At 43.3% G+C, this 19,834-nt stretch overlaps 1 protein-coding gene across 2 annotated transcripts in view; it reads right to left on the bottom strand.

The window, feature by feature from the left end:
- Positions 1–302: 302 nt before the first annotated feature.
- Positions 303–19,834, bottom strand: part of CS (citrate synthase) — a 28,895-nt gene continuing 9,363 nt past the window's right edge. For both annotated transcript variants that reach the window (XM_079937959.1, XM_079937960.1), the window contains exons 2-11: positions 13,426–13,476; positions 12,709–12,816; positions 11,905–11,970; positions 10,875–11,006; positions 10,296–10,484; positions 3,663–3,862; positions 2,843–2,972; positions 2,617–2,718; positions 2,210–2,419; positions 303–1,898 (exon numbers count right to left, since the gene is read on the bottom strand). In XM_079937959.1, coding sequence (XP_079794085.1) covers positions 1,728–1,898; positions 2,210–2,419; positions 2,617–2,718; positions 2,843–2,972; positions 3,663–3,862; positions 10,296–10,484; positions 10,875–11,006; positions 11,905–11,970; positions 12,709–12,816; positions 13,426–13,476 — 1,359 coding nt within the window. In that variant the 3' untranslated portion in view covers positions 303–1,727. The remainder of the gene's footprint in view (positions 1,899–2,209; positions 2,420–2,616; positions 2,719–2,842; positions 2,973–3,662; positions 3,863–10,295; positions 10,485–10,874; positions 11,007–11,904; positions 11,971–12,708; positions 12,817–13,425; positions 13,477–19,834) is intronic.

Genomic DNA, 19,834 nt, shown 5'->3' with positions numbered 1-19,834 from the left:
TTGGATTAGTCACATAAGCAGTTGTGACGTCTCAGCTACAGTCCTTGAGTGTTCTACCTTACGACAAATTTAGGAAGGATAGGGGCTAAAGATCAAGGACTTCTAACCATGAAGACAGACAGCAATCTCCTTTGGAAATCTCATAGGGAACCTGTCTTCTGATTAGCGTAAATGAATGCCAAACCTACCTCAAGATAAAAAAGATGCACAGGATAACATAACCCACCAAGTCCAGGATCTTGCTAGCCAGAATCCTTACCTCATAATAGAGATTGTCCCAGGCCTTATTTACTAGGCTCAAGCATTGTTAATAAAAACATTTATTTTGCATTTTATACAGAACAACCTGAAGTCTGCATCATGACTTGACAGTTACCCAGGGGTTTACAGACAGTATTATCCATCTCAACAGCGTGGTTCTGGGGATTTGGGATCCACACAAACACAGGCAGGAGTTGCGAGGGAGGAAGGGGGCACAGCAGGAGTGTATTTTTAATCCTTTCTTGAAAAGAAAAGGCAGTAGAGCATTCTGAGTCACTGGAAACCTGTGCATATGGGGCTTCTAAAACAAACACTGTACTGTGAGCTCTTGGGGAAGGGGCAGGATAAGAACCCTGATAAATAAAAGGATATTTGCTTGTGGCAGGGGATGAGGAGGGAGGTTTACTATTTTTAATGCCCTCAGCCCCAGTACCTCATATTCAAAGGAGACCATGTCCAATCTCATTTCCCTGTTCAGAAAGAGGTGCTAGTACCCCTGGGATCAGGCCATGAAGATATCATGCTGGTAATTCCCAAGTCCCTGTTCTACAGCCCACAGCATATTAAAGGGGAAAGAAAAAAGGTCAGAGGGTAGTGGCTTGTGTTCCAGGGAAGTAAAAAGCTTAGTTCATATTAAGCACTGATAAAGCCAAATAATGGGAAAGACCACAATATCATACAGTGCTGTATACAACCTGCTGAAAGAGGTCTCTAGTAGGGACCAAGAGGGGAAGGTCCACAGCAACCTTGGCTTGAGGTGCAGCAGGTATAGAAAATCTGGAAAGAGGTGAGTATTCAAGTAACAGGGAATAGAACACTCCCAGATCTTAATTTCAATGGGATAATTTAAAAAAGAGAAATAAAAATCAAACACTGGGTGCCAGTCACAACAAATACCATGGCCTTTATGATCACCTGGTATCATTAAAAACAAACAAACAAAAAAAGCCAAAGCATAACCAATCGGTCTTGCTAGGAAGTGTCTGTGTGCATGGGAGAGGTTAATGGGGCTTGGTACAGGTGACAATCCAACATGATTCCTATGGAAACAGAAGGGGCAGGGTCCTGGTTTGCTGGCCTATTAAGGGGTGGGCAGAGTAGAACCAAAAGCTCTGCTGAAGTGACTGCAGATTCTCTGCAACCAGCTTTGACCTAGGGAAAGATCTTACTCTGGAGATTGGGTGGGGGCACGGGTAAACCTAACCCGTACCACATGCATTAGTCCTGGTCATCCTATAGTTGATGGGCAACTCATACCAGGCCGGGGAAAGGAGCTGGTTAGGGAAAAAGGGGTTACTTTTCATCTTTTAAAATCTTAGTTAATATCTTAACCTCAAACTTATCATCAGTGCCTCAGATACAATTTAATCTTAAGTCTTTAGAAGCCCCCTGAAACAAAATTATACTTTTTTTTTCCTTTAATATCCCTCACTTTCTGGTAGCTAGTTTCCTCCCAGTCTTCAGTTTCACCCTGACTTAGAGTCCACAAACTTCATCAGACCGTCTGTGCTCATGGACTTGGGCCTCTCTAGAGGGAAGCCTAGGGCTCGGCTCCAGATGAGCTGTGCTAATACACCCAGTGCCCGTGATACCCCAAACAGGACTGTGTAGTAATTCATCTCCGTCATGCCATAGTACTGTAAGGTAAAAGAGAAAAAAGTTTTATTAAAGGCCCACAGGTAGTGGCATGTACAAGTCCAGATTGATTAAAAGCCTTAACCCAGTTAGCCTTAAATAGAAATGACTGGGAAAAGTATAGCAACTGGATTCTGAAAGGAAAGCACCCCTTTCCTCCAGCCCACACCTCCCCCACCATAGGCAACTTTAACAAAAGCGTAAGGAAAGAGGTGTGAGAGTCCTTGCTCTGACTAGGGAGTTGATTTTGTGCATGGCAGAGAATAGTAAGGTTTGGTATAAATTAGACGAAAGCAGGGAAAGGAGGACTCACCTGGAGCAGTACCCCACTATGAGCATCTACATTGGGCCAAGGATTCTTGGCCTTGCCCTGCTCTAGGAGGACATTGGGCACAATCTTGTACAGCTGAGCAACCAGCTTAAACATGGGGTCCTGAGGCAGGTGTTTCAGAGCAAACTCTCGTTGACAGGTATATCGTGGATCAGTCTTCCTTAGTACTGCATGGCCATAGCCTGGGACAACCTGCAAAGGATAGCGGGGGAAAACCAGTTGTATTCTCAGGTAGAAATTTTTGTCTTTTCTGCATTCTTTAGGGTAGACAAATGGAAAAAAAATCTCCTCTAATTTAGGGAGTTATCTCATTCTTTTCTCCTTCATTCTTCCAAATTATAGAACTTGAGTCTTGGCTTCTTTCCTAGTTGCTAAGCATCTCTGCTTACCCGTCCTGAGTTGAGTGTGTTCCAGATATAGTCTCGTAACTTCTCATCTGACACATCTTTGCCAACTTCCTTCTGTAGTTGTGTCAGCCAGACAAGTACTTCCTGTGGGTAAGGTTTGGAGAATAAAAGAGTGTCAATGCATATGCCAGGAGAGAACGCCAGGATCAGAAACAAAGCATGGGAGTAAGAAAAACACGGAGCAGGAGAAGAAAAAGAACAGTCTTACCTGATTTGCCAGTCCATGCAGGGGCCCTGCCAGCCCATTCATGGCTGCTGCGAAGGACAAGTAGGGGTCTGAAAGGGCACTGCCCACCAAGTGGCTGGTATGGGCACTTACATTGCCACCTTCATGGTCACTGTGGGGAAGTAAGAAAGGAGAATCAAGGCCAAGAGAAAGGAGAAAAAAGGGGCAGATTATTGAAACACAGTCCTTGCTGTTCTCTTATTGTCACATACTAGCCTAGCTATGGATTCACACCAGCCTATAGCTAGTCACTTATACATAAGCTCTTGTAAGAGATGTCCCAATCTTATCATCAGCCTTTGTTCACTAATCCACAGGGCTGGAGAGGTTACTGCTTGATGATGCCTGGCCTGCGTGCCAAGCTCCCTGACTCTCACTGCAGCTTTAACAGCAATGGCCAGAAGAGGGAGCTCCTGGAAAGCCAAAGGACCTGTCTAATGTGAGCAGCTAGTACCTTTTCCTAGCCAGAAGCACTATCTTACCCTTAGCGTGGTTATGGTAATTTTTCTAGACCTCCTGACCTTCTTTACCAGACCCCGATCTTGCCTTGTACCATCCCATACGCTGTGTTTCCATCTCCTTGCTGCCTACCACCTGTTAAGGAGTTTGGGTTTTTTTGGCATGCTGCATGACATACAGGATCTTAATTCCCCGACCAGGGATGGAACCAACGGCCCCCTGCAGTGGAAGCGCAGAGTCTTAACTACTTAGCTACTACTGCCAGGGAAGTCCCAAGGAGTTTTCCTTAATATTCACCACCAATCCAGGCACCTGGTGGCTATGGTTGCTGGGTCTCCCTCACCTGTGGATGGTGAGGTACAAGCGCATGAGCTCCGTGAACTGAGCGTCAGTATAGCCTAACATGTTGGTGAAATTGTGGGACCAGTCCAGCTTAGAATCAATGGCCCCAATACTGCTGCCCTCTCGATAGAGATTCCGGTAGATCTTTGCTGCAACACAAGGTAGCTTTGCAATCAGATCCATACAGTCTTCATAAATCAACTGATGGGGAGAAGAGGAAAATGGAGAAAAAAAGAAGAGGAATTATCAACAAGGAAGAATTAGGCAGGGATGGTGTTTGTTCTCTATGGACTGGGCTATTTGGATTGATGATTCTATGCTGGGTGATTATAAAAGGAGTATAACAACAATGGCCATTTAACTGAATAACTGTTATGACCCAGGCACCGCATTAAGGGATTTATACAAACTATCTCATGTATATTAAAACATTATTCCCAATTTTTTCCCATTCTACAAAGTATATAATGACCTCCATTTTAAAAGGAGAACTGAGGCTCGGAGCATTCAGTTAAATGCCAAAGTCAGATTTTGAACCCTTATATGTTTAACCATGATCTTTTCCACTACATGACATTGCATTCAAAGAATGTGCTACGACACTAGGTTTTTAATAATTCTATGTTCCATCTTTCAAGGAAAATTCACCATATATGCCAAGGGTCAAACAGTGGCATTCAATTGTTAGTTATGAACAAAGGCTTCCATTTTTTAAGCACTTACTATATAACAGGTACTGTGCTAGATATATTATTTTCATTTTTTTCTTTTCTTACAATAGTCCTGTAAGGTAACATAGCCTTCATTTGTAAAAACTGGGGCACAAGGTTACCCACTCGGCTAATAACCATCATCTAGCTTAAATAATTATTAACTCATGGCCATGCTTGTTTCATCCATACCCTTACTTTCCCCTCTCATCTCCCAAATTATTTTGAGTGAACCCCAGATATCATATATAACATGTAAGTATTTAAGCATGTATCTCTAAAAGATAAAGGTCCTTCATAATCGAAATCACAAAACCATTATCCTACTGAAAAGAATTTAACAATTCTTCAATATCATTAACTATCTACTCAGTATTCAAGTCCCCCCCACCTCATTCATTTATTATAAAGCTCCCCCTCATTTGTCTGTTTCACTGAAAATAGCCCACATTGCAATTGTATGACATGTCTCTGAAGTCTTTTTAATTAATTTAAGTTCCCTCTTATGCTGTCCTTTTTTTACTCTGCAGTTTATTTGTGGAAAATCAGATCATTTGTCCTGTAGAATTTCCCACAGTTTAGATTTTGCTAGTTATATACCTGTGATGTCATTTAACATGTCCCTCTATCCACTGTATTTCCGACAGACTGATAGAGCTAGAGGTTTGAGCAGATTCATGTTCAATTTCTTTAGCAAGACTTTTTTTTTTTTTTTTTGCGGTACGCGGGCCTCTCACTGTTGTGGCCTCTCCCGCTGCGGAGCACAGACTCTGGACGCGCAGGCTCAGCGGCCATGGCTCACGGGCCTAGCCGCTCCGCGGCATGTGGGATCTTCCCGGACTGGGGCACGAACCCGTGTCCCCTGCATCGGCAGGCGGACTCTCAACCACTGCGCCAACCAGGGAAGCCCAGCAAGACTTTTTGATGAATAGTGCTGTGTTCATTTATTAAGAGAAACATATAATATCTGGTTGTCTTTTTGTGATGTTAATAGCGTGCTCAACTTTTACGTCTCAATTTTATCTTCTCATAGGGATTTTCTTTTAGGGAGGGCGACAGGGTTTGAGTAGTTTTTGGGTTTTCTTGGCCACGCTGTGAGGCTTGTGCGATCTTAGTTCCCAGACCAGGGATCGAACTCGTGCCCCCTGCAGTGGAAGGGAAGCATGGAGTGCTAACCAGTGGACCGCCATGGAATTCCCAAGTTTTTTCTTTTTCTTCTTTTTTTTTGCGGTACCTGGGCCTCTCACTGTTGTGGCCTCTCCCGCTGTGGAGCACAAGTTCCGGATGCACAGGCTCAGCGGCCATGGCTCACGGGCCTAGCCGCTCCGCAGCATGTGTGATCTTCCCGGACCAGAGCACGAACCTGTGTCCCCTGCATCGGCAGGTGGACTCTCAACCACTGCGCCACCAGGGAAGCCCCCAAGTTTTCTCTTTTAATAACAAAAAAATTCAGGAATTCCCTGGCGGTCCAGTGGTTAGGACTCGGTGCTTTCACTGCCAGGGCCTGGGTTCAATTCCTGGTTGGGAAAGATCCTGCAAGCCATGAGATGCGGCCAAAAAACAAAACACAAAACGAAACAATAAAAATTTCTACTTTCAGTCACAGTACATTGAAAGCGTGGAGAAAATACTTGCTGAATGACATTACATTGTGCTGTCCTATCAAGCTAACTGGCTAAATGTTCCTGTAAGAAGTCATCAGGTTTTGGTAGTTTTGTTGGAACAAAGAACAAAATCTATAATAACTAGCCTAAATGAGATAATCTCTGTGAAGTCATCTATTACTCAAGCACTCAGTGAATTTTGTCAATGCCACCAAGATTCAATGAGAATACTGCCAAAATTAAAAAGCTACTTGAAGCAAGAAGTACTTAGCTAACACTTGCAAGTTCTCAGGAGATTATTTACATGATAATCATACTATTAACCATACCTTCTTGCAGATTCACATCCCCCAAGGAAGTAGGTTATTTCCAGAAGCCTGCATCAAGGATATGCAGTTCTAAGGGACCTGGATTCATTAGCAGAATGCCAAGAACAAGATCCTGGGCTAGGCAAACTGTTATCTGTGGAGTATGTACTAACTTTTAAAATCATTTGTAAAGTATGAATGACCACAACATAAAGAAACTACAAAAAGAGGACTGTTTCAACTTCTACCACTGAGGATGAAGTTTATAAAGCAGCAAGTATCAGACCAGGTATGACAGTGTGGAATCTTTACCCTGCTTTTTGTAGTGGTAAAGCTGTACAGTCAAGTGGTTAAATAAAGAAACAAACACACTGACAGAGAACGCCTCCTTATTTCTTCTTCTTCTTCTTTTTTTTTTTTTTTGTGGTACGTGGGCCTCTCACTGTTGTGGCCTCTCCCGTTGCGGAGCACAGGCTCCGGACGCACAGGCTCAGTGGCCACGGCTCACGGGCCCAGCCGCTCCGCGGCACGTGGGATCTTCCCGGATCAGGGCATGAACCCGTGTCCCCTGCATCGGCAGGCGGACTCTCAACCACTGCGCCACCAGGGAAGCCCCCTTATTTCTTCTTTAATAAACTAAGACTGAGGTGCTATTTAGCTACTGGTACTAACTCATTCTTCATCTTTAAACCCTCAGAAAAAAAGACAAATCACGCCACCATCACAACTGCCTGGAATAAAGGTAACAAAACTGACCATAATCATCATTGTGAGCCAGCATCTCCAGTGCTAGAGAAATTCTGACCAAATATTTAGCTATCAGTCATTTAAAAAAAAATCTTTATTGGAGTATAGTTGACTTACAATGTTGTGTTAGCTATCAGTCATTATAAAGAAGACACAGAAAAAGAGGAGATCCAGTATTAATGGTGAAGAGACCCTAGAGTGAAGCAAACTCAAGTCTCAATCTGCTGTCTACCAGTTACTAGCTGCATGACCCTAGGCAAGCTACTTATTTTCTCTAATCTTCAGCTTTCCCATTCAGTAAAATGACATCAGTGACATCTACCTCATGGGGCTGTTCCGATGATTAAATCAGATAATGAATATAAAACATTTAAGCTAATATTTGGCATGCTTTCAAGAGTTGTTAGGTGTTGGGATGATGATTTTATTATAGACTAAACAGCTTCAAAACCTACATATACTGTTCATATGCCTTACTAGAAAAACCTCATCTGTCAGCTACTTTGCAGATTTTACCCAATTCAACAATATCTTAAGGCTACTTCATAATTAAACAGCTGGTGCATCAGAGTAATCTCCTAGTCACGAGTGAAGTTAAGTCAATTAGTAAATTAGTAATAGATGTACCTGTTTCACCTCAATAGATTACACTATTTATCTAAAGTCATGTAAACTGTTATGGAAGGAAAGTTGTAGAAAGATCATCCTCTTGAGGTGTATGTGAAAAACAGCATGAGCTGATGATTCTAGTAGAGAATTAGATCACATATACTCCTTAACATAAATTTTTAAACAGAAATAACCAGCTGAATGCTGTCATGTAATTCTACTAAAGTAGCATGGTTAAATTAACCAAGACAGAGAACTAAACTCAAATAGCATGTCTGATCTTTGAGAGAGATAGGATATGGCCGCAAAAGAGCACCAAGCTCCACTAAAGCAGTGCATGGTGCTAATTTTTGTTCAGTGTGAACTTATTAGATGCACATCCTGAGGCTGAGAGATATATCAGTATTGCTTAGAAACACTCTCCAGGTTGGCAAAGTCCTGAAATACAATGTTCACCTCAAGACAGCCACCCTCAGATGATATCTCACAAAGAGGTGGCAGGACAACCAATCAATGGCTGTACACTGAAATGGAGGCAATAGCAAGCAGAGAAGAACAAGATTCATTTTCCTGACTCAATAAAGGACAGTGTGAAGCAATGCAGCATGTTTGGATACCTGGGAAATATCTTATAGGTATTTATTGCAAAGTATGAAGAACTCTACAACAGGCAACACAACAGCACTGTAAGAAGTAACAGGCACTTCTCAGTGGTCAATTTCTAAAAGACAAGTTTTAAAATAGAAGAACTGTTGGCCTTGATTTAACCTTTTCTGTTATGGTGACCCACACAGATAACAATTACTTGAACAGTATTTTAAAAAGAAAATGAAAAGCAACATATTCAGTTTATACAACCTTCTGAACCTGCTGATGTGTGACTTTATAAATGCTTGTGAATAGGTTTAGTTTGCATCATTCCTATACCTTCCTCCTCAAAGCCAACCAGACTAGTATCAATTGCAAACTTTCCCTCTTTCCCCCAACAGCAAACACAATTCTCTATACACAGTTGGCACTGAATAAATATTGATCAATCCAATGAAGTGGGATTTGCCAAAACCCCAAGGAGATTTCATCAGACCAGTGGGCCATGCTACTCTGTGCCTTGCCTCATAGTGAACTCTTTGGGGACCTTCTCCTGGTTAAAAATCCTTTAGTGTATCTGCTTTGCAGAAAGGAACTTTTCTCTTCCTATACTACCTGTCTCTAAATAAGAAACAAAAGAAAATGAGATGTCCTTCTGTAAACTTAGCCAGATAAATTGTACTTTACCCAGTGTTTGTGAGTATGTGGGGTATTGGAAAGAGGATGGAAGGAATTATGTCCTACGCGCTAGGACAAGGCCCAACAATCTTCTCATACTCTAACCACAGAGTTCGAACTATTAAGATCACATTTCATTTTCAGAGAATAAAGCTCATTTGCTTTTTGGATCCTACTTCCAGGATACTAACCACCCTTCCACTCCTGACAGGTATCTTGAGTGGGTTAGTCCAAACTGTGGCTGACTGGCATTAGTCCTCCTAGCCTCCAGAGTTGCCTTAGCTGCCATTCTTCCAAATTCTCAGGGTTCTCCTTATCTGGGGACTTCCCTGGTGGCGCAGTGGTTAAGAATCCACCTGCCAATGCAGGGGACACGGGTGTGAGCCCTGGTCTGGGAAGATCCCACATGCTGTGGAGCAACTAAGCCCACGTGCCACAACTACTGAGCCTGCGTGCCACAAGTACTGAAGCCCGAGCGCCTAGAGCCCATGCTCCGCAACAAGAAGCCACCACAATGAGAAGCCTGTGCACCACAACAAAGAGTAGCCCCTGCTCACTGCAACTAGAGAAACCCCATGCACAGCAACAAAGACCCAACGCAGAAATAAATGAATGAATGAATGGTTCTCCTTATTTGAAGAGAAGGAGAAGGGACCCTTTGGGGCCAGAGTGAGACTACTCTGCAAAACCTTCCTCGGGGGCTCTGCAGTTAAGTCACATCTTTTTCAATGTTCCAACAGCACAGTGTACACACCTCTATTCCAGCAAGATTACTGAATTGTAGTTTCTTTTTTTTTTTTAAATAAATTGATTTTATTTTATTTATATTTATTTTTGGCTGCACTGGGTCTTCACTGCTGTGCGCGGGCTCTCTCTAGCTGCGGCGAGCGGGGGCTACTCTTCATTGTGGTGTGCGGGCTTCTCTGCGGCAGCCTCTCTCGTTGTGGAGCACGGGCTCTAGGCACATGGGCCTCGGTAGTTGTGACATGCAGGCTCAGCAGCTGTGGTGCGCAACTCAGTAGTTGTGGCACACAGGCCCAGTTGCTCCGTGGCATGTGAGATCCTCCTGGACCAGGGCTCGAACCCATGTCCCTTGCATTGGCAGGCGGATTCTCAACCGCTGTGCCACCAGGGAAGCCCATAGTTTCTTTTTTATGTGTATATCACCCTAATTAAATCAATAACCTTGGTGATAGAAAGCATGCTTCATTTATCTTTGTAATTCCAAAGACGGATAAAAAGCAAGCCTACAGTAAAATTCTTTTAAATGAGTTTCTGGCATAACTCAGGGTAGTAATTTTCCAAAGGATTCTACATTCCTTTTTCTTCCTTCACACTCAAGTCCTTTGGATCTCCATCAAACATCAATCATCACAGCAAAGTTTCCTACCTCCCAGTACTTGGTTCGGTTGATACCCTCTGCATATGCTCGGGCAAAGTTGCTTTCACTGTTGAGAGCTGTAATGGCTGCACTGAGCTGAGACATGGGGTGTAGATTAGTGGGAAAGTTGTCCAGCATGGTGACCACATGGGAAGGCAGAGCTGCCCTCTTTGCCCACTCTTCTGAGAGCCAAGATACCTGTGAAAGGGAGACATTGTTCAAAACACTAGGCAAGGAAAAAAGAAAAAGAAGAGAAATTAAAAAACAATGGGAATTCCCTGGCAGTCTAGTGGTTACGACTCGGCACTCTCACTGCTGGGGGCCCAGGTTCAATTCCGGGGAAATAAGATCTTGCAAGCTGTGCTGTGCAGCCAAAATTAAAAATAAAAAAATAAAATAAAAAGACAGTGACCTCTAAGTAAAGAAAATCCAAGAGAATTCAATACAGTCCACTTATACAGCAGAACTCTACTCTGATTCCTTCCCCTCTATAAACTACCACCCATAACCAGATCAGCATTCAGTGTCTGAGATTAGAAAAAGGCAAAGAAGGAGGTGAATGAGAAGCGCTAGTGTCCTTCTGCTTACCTGTTCCTCTGTTGGGATTTGTCCAGTTACCAGCAGCCAAAATAATCCCTCTGGCAGGGGTTCTTCCCCACCCTTAGCCTTGGGCAGCACTTTCTGACATTCAGGGATACTGTAGCCTCGAAAACGGATGCCCTTGAGGGAGAAGAGTAAGGATTACAACTCTTAAGTTTGTTAGCTTCAAAGTCACATAATTGACTGATCCCACTTTCATCAGACCTGTCAACAAGTTAGAACTTTTTTTTTTTTTTGCGGTACGTGGGCCTCTCACTGTTGTGGCCTCTCCCGTTGCGAAGCACAGGCTCTGGACGCGCAGGCTCAGCGGCCATGGCTCACAGGCCCAGCCGCTCCGCAGCATGTGGGGTCCCCCTGGACCGGGGCACGAACCCGTGTCCCCTGCATCGGCAGGCGGACTCTCAACTACTGCGCCATCAGGGAAGCCCAAGTTAGAACTTTTAAAGAGCAAATCTTTAGGTAACTTACTCCTGCTTTGTACTTTTAGTTTTACTAGTTGATATATTAGAAAGGTAAACTCGCTCTTCAGTTATTCCATATATACCTATTTTCACCTTCCAAAATATACAGGTAGGTGCTTTATTTTGTTCTCCGCACCCTTAGTGGTCTAAGCCAGAGGTCCCCAGAACCCTGGTGCTGGTCCACGGCCTGTTAGGAACCAGGCTGCACAGCAGGGGGTGAGCGGCAGGCGAGTGAGTGAAGCTTCACCTGTATTTACAGCCACTCCCCATCACTGGCATTACTGCCTGAGCTCCGCCTGCTGTCAGCATTATGGTGAGTTGAATAATTATTTCATTATATATTACAATGTAATAATAATAGAATTAAAGTGCACAATAAATGTAATGCCCTTGAATCATCCAGAAACCATCACCCCTGACCCATCCACAGAAAAACTGTCTCCCAAAAAACTGGTCCCTGGTGCAAAAAAAGGTTGGGGACTGCTGGTCTAATCCATGGTGTGCACAATGGTCAGTAAAATCAGTGATTATTAGTGATTGATATGAGGATCTCTTACCTCATCAGGATCAAGAACTGATGTTTCATATACCAATCCCTTCATGCCTCTCATGCCACCATACATCTAAAGAAAAGAAGAGGATGTAACCAGTTGTCTGAATAATTCAGGCTAGAGCTTGTTAGTGCTTCATGGGACCTGGGAGAGGAAATTTATTCTCTGACTTGCAAGACTTCATTTGGGGGAAGATTTCTGAGGAGTTAACTTACTATAGAATGGAACTTTAAAAGGAAGACTGCTAACGCTGGAAATGATTTTTTTAAGTTGAGAAATCACTACCTTTAGTTAGTATTTTTGCCTCTGCTCCCTTTTCTTATTGTTTTTTCTCCTGCCCACTTTTATCCCCTCATTCCCACCAACCGAAGTAAAAAGAATGGGATTGACTGTAGGGAAAGGAGATGGAGACCAATGGCTAAACACTGTTGTGAAATTATCATCTGAGCTGCTTAGACTCTTAGGACTGAAGAAGAAACGATCCTAAAGCTGTTCTAGAAGGCCTGCTAGAGCTGTGGTTTAACTGGATGATCAGCACAGCATCAACTCAAAGACAGAGAGCCTTGGGCCCAAAAGCTAAGGGGTTGGGAAGAGGAATAAAAACTTCATTTATCCCTCCCATACATGAATTAGGTTAGCCTCAACTATTAAATTTATAGAAAAGAATAGGCTAATTTCTAACAAACGCCATAAGCTTCAACATTTCCTTATGTGGGACAGACTGCTTTGAACAATCAGTGAAGAGGATGGTACTTTTGTTGAAGCATATTACAGAGCTACTTTTTGCAGGCAAAACGCTACAACCCTTACCATGTCCACAGTAATTTGGCCCACCACCGTCTTGCCATGTTGCTGCTTGAAGGTCTTAATTCTGGCCTGCTCCTTAGGTATCAGATCAGCCAATATGTCTTTCAAATTCTAAAACGAGAAGTAGAGAGGCTAAGTGATGATCAAAATATTGATTAGATTTCTGCAAAGTAGGTATGTTAAGACTGCTTTTTAGAATTTGACTTTCTCTACCTGCCAGGGAAGTCTGGTCAACTTCTCTATACAGATGAGGGTAAAATTAGGCACAGCAAGAAGGGAATGGGGAGTTGTTTAATGGGTACAGTTTCAATTCGGGAAGATGAAAAAGTTTTGGCCATGAATAGTGATGATGGTTGCCCAATAATGTGAATTACTTACTGCCATTAAATTATAAACTTAAGAATAGTCTAATTTCTAACCAATACCATAAGCTCCAACATTTCCTTGTATGGGACAGATAGTCACTGAAGAGAATGGTACTTTTGTTGAAGTACATCACAGAGCTAATTTTCCCAGCCAAAACCCCACAGTCCATATCATGTCCACAGTGCTTCAGCTATCTTAAAGTAGTAGTAGTGATAATACTTGTAACAATAACAACTGGAAACCTCCAGGAGATACTCAGGATAATGATGAGAGGCTGAGTAGTAGCCCACCACCCCTCCCCATCCCAGGGTCAAGCTGCCTCAATGATTCTCAGTCCTCTTTTCCAAACCTTACCGTGGAAGAAGCACTGGCATGCCGGGCAGCAAGAACAAGACAGGATGCATTCTGCAAAGAAAACACAAAACCTTATGCAATTGTCCTCCCTCCTATGTATTAAAAAGGAGTTACAGTGACTCAACCTCTCTTCATTTTAGCCTCTAAGGACAGTCTGACATAAGAAAGCTATAAAAGGCCTCGAGCAACCTGGAAAGAGTTACCAGTCTGGAAGCAACAGCTTCATTAGCATTCCCTGAAGAGACTCTCGCATCACCTGGGTTCTACGGCTGGGTTTGTTAGGCACAGAAGAAATGTCAGAGAGGCAGTTGTTAAAGTACCCAGTCCATCCCACTCTAGTCGACAGTAGCTCTGAGAAAAGCAAATGAGAAAACTGATCAATTACTTAACCCAGCTGGTAAGGTTTCTTCAGCACCTAGCCTTTTGGCAACACTTCAACCTCTCCAGTCTAGGAGAGCCCACAGGTGGAAGCAGCCTTTTACAACACTACCTGATATGCTCCTGGAAAAAGCACAGAGAAAACAGAATATCTACAAAGCAACAACCAACAGACTGCTCAACTGCAATGGAAACTAGAAAACTGGTAAATTATCTTTAAAATATTGAGAGAAAATAATTACTAAGCTAGAGTTGTGTACCCAGGTGAGGAAGAAATCTTAAAGGGGGTGAAATAAAGACATTTCAGGTAAACAAAAGCTGAGAGTTTATCACCTACACACCTGTACCAAAGGAATTTTTTCTTTTAAATTGAGGTATAGTTGACGTACTGTATTATATAAGTTTCAGGTATACAACATAGTGATTCACAGTTTTTTTAAAAAAGATTTATTATTTATTTTTGGCTGCACTGGGTCTTAGAGGCGGCACCCAGGATCTTCCGTTGTAGCATGAGAGCTCTTCGTTGTGGTGCGCGGGCTTCTCTCTAGCTGTGGCCTGCGGGTTTTCTCTTCTCTAGTTGTGGCACATAGGCTCCAGGGTGCGTGGGCTCTGCAGTTTGAGGCGCATGGGCTCTGTAGTTTGAGGCACATGGGCTCTAGTTGAGGCGTGCGAGCTCAGTAGTTGTGGCACAGGAGCTCAGTAGTTGTGGCACGCGGGCATAGTTGCCCCACAGCATGTGGGATCTTAGTTCCCTGACCAGGGATCGAACCCACGTCCCCTGCATTGGAGGTGGATTCTTTACCACTGACCACCAGGGAAGTGCCCTGATTCACAATTTTTTTTTGGATTAATTTTTAAAGGTTATATTCCATTTATAGTTATTATACAATACTGGCTATATTCCCTGTGCTGTACAATATATCCTTATAGTTTATTTTATACTTAGTTTAGATCTCTTAACCCCCTACCCCATCTTTCCCCTCCCCACACTGTACCACTATAGTTTATTCTCTATATCAGTGTCTTTTTCTTTTTTGTTATAGTCACTAGTTTTCTTTTTTAGATTCCACATATAAGTGATCAGTATCTGTCTTTCTCTGACTTATTTCACTCACATAATATACTCCAACTCCATCCATATTGCTGCAAATGGCAAAATTTCACTCTTTTTTATGGTTGAGTAGTATTCTATTGTATATATACAACACTGCTTCTTTATCCATTCATCTCTTGATGGACACTTAGGTGGCTTCCATATCTTGGCAATTGTAAATATAAATAGTGTAGCTAGGCTATGTTTAGAGATAGATTTCTCCCCCCAAGAAAAACAACTTTCTATGAAGATTGCTGAGTTGCAACAGAAAGTTCAACACTGCCTTTGAAAAAGACAACCAGGGACTTCCCTGGTGGTCCAGAATCCACCTTCCAATGCAGGGGACACAGGTTCGATCCCTGGTTGGGGAACTAAGATCCCACATGCTGCAGGGCAACTAAGACCTCAGGCCACAACTAGAGAGCCTGCGCACCACAACTACTGAGCCCATGTACCGCAACTAGAGAAGCCTGCACACGGTAATGAAGACCGAGCACTGCCAAATAAATAAACAAAAATAAAAATAATACCTAACTTGTAGTGTTTAAAAAAAAAGAAAGACAACCAGTTATACTACTACCAAGTTGTAAGGACTGAGGCAAGGAGGTTGACTTTTCTTCACAAGATTTTTTTCTCTCTTTTTTATTTTTTGGCTGTGCGCAGCACGTGGGATCTTAGTTCCTGGACCAGGGATCGAACCTGTGCCCCCTGCATTAGAGCATGGAGTCTTAAGCACTGGACCACCAGGGAAGTCCCCACAAGATTATTTTGAAGATAAAATGATATTGTCAAAATAAGCCCCAGTGTCCTCATCTATAAAATGGTGCTGATACCTACCACACATCTCACAGGGTTGCCTTGTGACGATTAAATTACAATGGATGTGGAAGCACCATGCAAACTAAAGATTACACACACACACACACACACACACACACACACACACAAACTGTGGAGAAAGTCTACATTTCTCCTCCTTTCACCAAAAGGTCAGAGACACCTTTTCTAGTAACTACAGTCATCCCTCAGTATTCAAGGGGGGATTGGTTCCAGGACCCCCTACCCCCAACAGATAGCCAAAATCCGAGGAAGCTCAAGTTCTTTATATAAAATGTTGTAGTATTTGCATATAACCTAATAAGCACATCCTTCCATATACTTCGTTGCTGCGCACGGGCTTTCTCTAGTGGCGGGTGAGTGGGGGCTACTCTTCGTTGCGGTGCGCAGGTTTCTAATTGTGATGGCTTCTCTTGTTGCACAGCAGGGCTCTAGGCGCATGGTCTTCAGTAGTTGTGGCACGCAGGCTCAGTAGTTGTGGCACGTGGGCTCTAGAGCGCAGGCTCAGTAGTTGTGGCACATGGGCTTAGTTGCTCCGCAGCATGTGGGATCCTTCCGGAGCAGGGCTTGAACCTGTGTCCCCCACACTGGCAGGCGGATTCTTTTTTTTTTTTTTTAAACATCTTTATTGGAGTATAATTGCTTTACAATGGCATGTTAGTTTCTGCTTTATAACAAAGTGAGTCAGCTATACATATACATATATCCCCATATCTCTTCCCTCTTGCATCTCCCTCCCACCCTCCTTATCCCACCCCTCTAGGTGGTCACAAAGCACTGAGCTGATCACCCTGTGGCTGCTTCCCACTAGCTATTTTACATTTGGCAGTATATATAAGTCCATGCCACTCTCTCACTTCGTCCCAGCTTACCCCTCCCCCTCCCCGTGTCCTCAAGTCCATTCTCTACATCTGCGTCTTTATTCCTGTCCTGCCCCTAGGTTCTTCAGAACCATTTTTTTTTTTTAAGATTCCATATATATGTGTTAGCATACAGGATTTGTTTTTCTCCTTCTGACTTACCCCACTCTGTATGACAGACTCTAGGTCCATCCACCTCACTACAAATAACTCAATTTCGTTTCTTTTTATGGCCGAGTAATATTCCATTGTATACATATGCCTCATCTTCTTTATCCATTTATCTGTCGATGGACACTTAGGTTGCTCCCATGTCCTGGCTATTGTAAATGGAGCTGCAATGAACCTTGTAGTACATGACTCTTTTTGAATTATGGTTTTCTCAGGGTATATGCCCAGTAGTGGGATTGCTGGGTCATATGGTAGTTCCATTTTTAATTTTTTAAGGAACCTCCATACTGTTCTCCATAGTGGCTGTATCAATTTACATTCCCACTAACAGTGCAAGAGGGTTCCCTTTTTTCCACACCCTCTCCACCATTTGTTGTTTGTAGATTTTTTGATGATGACCATTCTGACTGGTGTGAGGTGATACCTCATTGTAGTTTTGATTTGCATTTCTCTAATGATTAGTGATGTTGAGCATCCTTTCGTGTGTTTGTTGGCAATCTGTATATCTTCTTTGGAGAAATGACTATTTAGGTCTTCTGCCCATTTTTGGATTGGGTTGTCTGTTGTTTTGATATTGAACTGCATGAGCTGCTTGTAAATTTTGGAGATTAATCCTTGGTCAGTTGCTTCATTTGCAAATATTTTCTCCCATTCTGAGGTTTGTCTTTTCATCTTGTTTATGGTTTCCTTTGCTGCGCAAAAGCTTTTAAGTTTCATCAGGTCCCATTTGTTTATTTTTGTTTTTATTTCCATTTCTCTAGAAGGTGGGTCAAAAAGGATCTTGCTGTGATTTATGTCAGAGTGTTCTGCCTGTTTTCCTCTAAGAGTTTTATAGTGTCTGGCCTTACATTTAGGTCTTTAATCCATTTTGAGTTTTTTTTGTGTGTGTACGGTGTTAGGGAGTGTTCTAATTTCATTCTTTTACATGTAGCTATCCAGTTTTCCCAGCACCACTTATTGAAGAGGCTGTCTTTTCTCCATGGTATATTCTTGTGGCAGGCGGATTCTGAACCACTGCACCACCAGGGAAGTCGCCTTCCATATACTTTTTCTTTTTTAAAAAATTTATTTATTTTATTATTATTTTAAAATTAATTAATTTATGGCTGTGTTGGGTCTTCGTTTCTGTGCGAGGGCTTTCTCTAGTTGTGGCAAGCGGGGGCCACTCTTCATCACGGTGTGTGGGCCTCTCACTATCGCGGCCTCTCTTGTTGCGGCGCACAGGCTCCAGACGCGCAGGCTCAGTAATTGTGGCTCACGGGCCCAGTTGCTCTGGGCAGCATGTGGGATCTTCCCAGACCAGGGCTCAAACCCGTGTCCACTGCATTGACAGGCAGATTCTCAACCACTGTACCACCAGGGAAGTCCCCTTCCATATACTTTTTTTTTTTAAATTTATTTATTTATTTAATTTTTGGCTGTGTTGGGTCTTCCTTGCTGCGTGCGTGCTTTCTCTATTTGCAGCAAGCAGGGACTACTTGTTGTTGCGGTGCATGGGCTTCTCATTGCAGTGGCTTCTCTTGTTGTAGAGCACGGGCTCTAGGCACGCGGGCTTCAGTAGCTGTGGCTCACGGGCTCTAGAGGGCAAGCTCAGTAGTTGTGGCACACGGGCTTCTTTGCTCCGCAGCATGTGGGATCTTCCCAGACCAGGGCTTGAACCCGTGTCCCCTGAATTGGCAGGCGGATTCTTAACCAGTGAGCCACCAGGGAAGCCCCTCTTCCATATACTTTAAAATCACCTCTAAATTACTTACAATACCTAATGCACTATAAATGCTATATAGTTGTAAATACAAAGTAAATGTTATGCAAATCGTTGTCAGCACGCACGTGGCAAATTCAAGTTTTACTTTTTGGAACTTTCTGGAATTTTTAATTTATTTAATTTATTTAGTTTTGACTTCATTGGGTCTTTGTTGCTGCACGCAGGCTTTCCCTAGTTGTGGCGAGCAGGGGCTACTCTTCGTTGCAGTGCGCGGGCTTCTCATTGCAGTGGCTTCTCTTGTTGTGGAGCATGGGCTCTAGGAATGTGGGCTTCAGTAGTTGTGACACGTGGGCTCTAGAGCGCAGGCTCAGTAGCTGTGGTGCATGGGCTTAGTTGCTCCATGGCATGTGGGATCTTCCCGGACCAGGGCTCAAACCCGTGTCACCTGCATTGGCAGGTGGATTCTTAACCACTGCGCCACCAGGGAAACCTCTCTGGAATATTTTTTTTTAATATTTTTGATCTACAGTTGGTTGTACCCACAGACGCAGAACCTGTGGATGCAGAACCCACAGATGCAGAACCCACAGAGAGCCGACTGTATTGCATTGCTGTCTGGTCGTGCTGAAAATCATTTGAACTAGTGTTACTGTATAAATTCCAAAACACTACATGCCTAAGGTGAGAGTTAGTAGGGCCTGAGGCTTTTTAGAAGTTAGGTCCCCTCTTTCTGTTGGGGCAGGAGGGAGAAATGAAAAGGGAAGAGACCCTTCAGAAAATGTTATTTTAAAAAGAATCAATCCAAACCTAAATTCAGAGAGCAGAAAACAAGCGAATATGGCCCTAAAACAAAGGGGGATCACCTCAACTTGTTTACCAGGGCTGCCTGCAACTCCTTTCATTAACTTCCTAAACCATCTCCTCTAGCTCACTGAGGACCATTTGGGCAGAAAGCACGCAGCACAAACAGCCCTTTAGCCTGTTCATCTTACACAGGGCGCGTGGGAGCCAGACGCAGCACTCAAGAAATAATGTTCCTGGGGACTTCCCTGGTGGTCCAGTGGCTAAGACTCCGCGCTCCCAATGTAGGGGGCTTGGGTTCAATCCCTGGTCAGGGAACTAGATCCCATATGCCGCAACTAAAAGAGTCTGCATGCCGCAACTAAAGATCCCGCATGCCTCAACGAAGATCCTGCGTGCTGCAACGAAGATCCAAGGCAGCCAAATAAATTAATTAAAAAAAAAAAAGAACTTTGCTTTTTCTTACTAGTCACCAAAAAGTGAACAAGGGAAAACCTGTGAATAAGTTCAAACTATTGTTCTACAGTGCTAACCATGTTCAAGCTATTCCATGCTCCATGGTCC

The sequence above is a fragment of the Stenella coeruleoalba genome (assembly GCF_951394435.1).
Source record: "Stenella coeruleoalba genome assembly, chromosome: 11".
NCBI lineage: Eukaryota > Metazoa > Chordata > Mammalia > Artiodactyla > Delphinidae > Stenella > Stenella coeruleoalba.
This window is presented reverse-complemented; position numbering and strand designations above follow the sequence as displayed.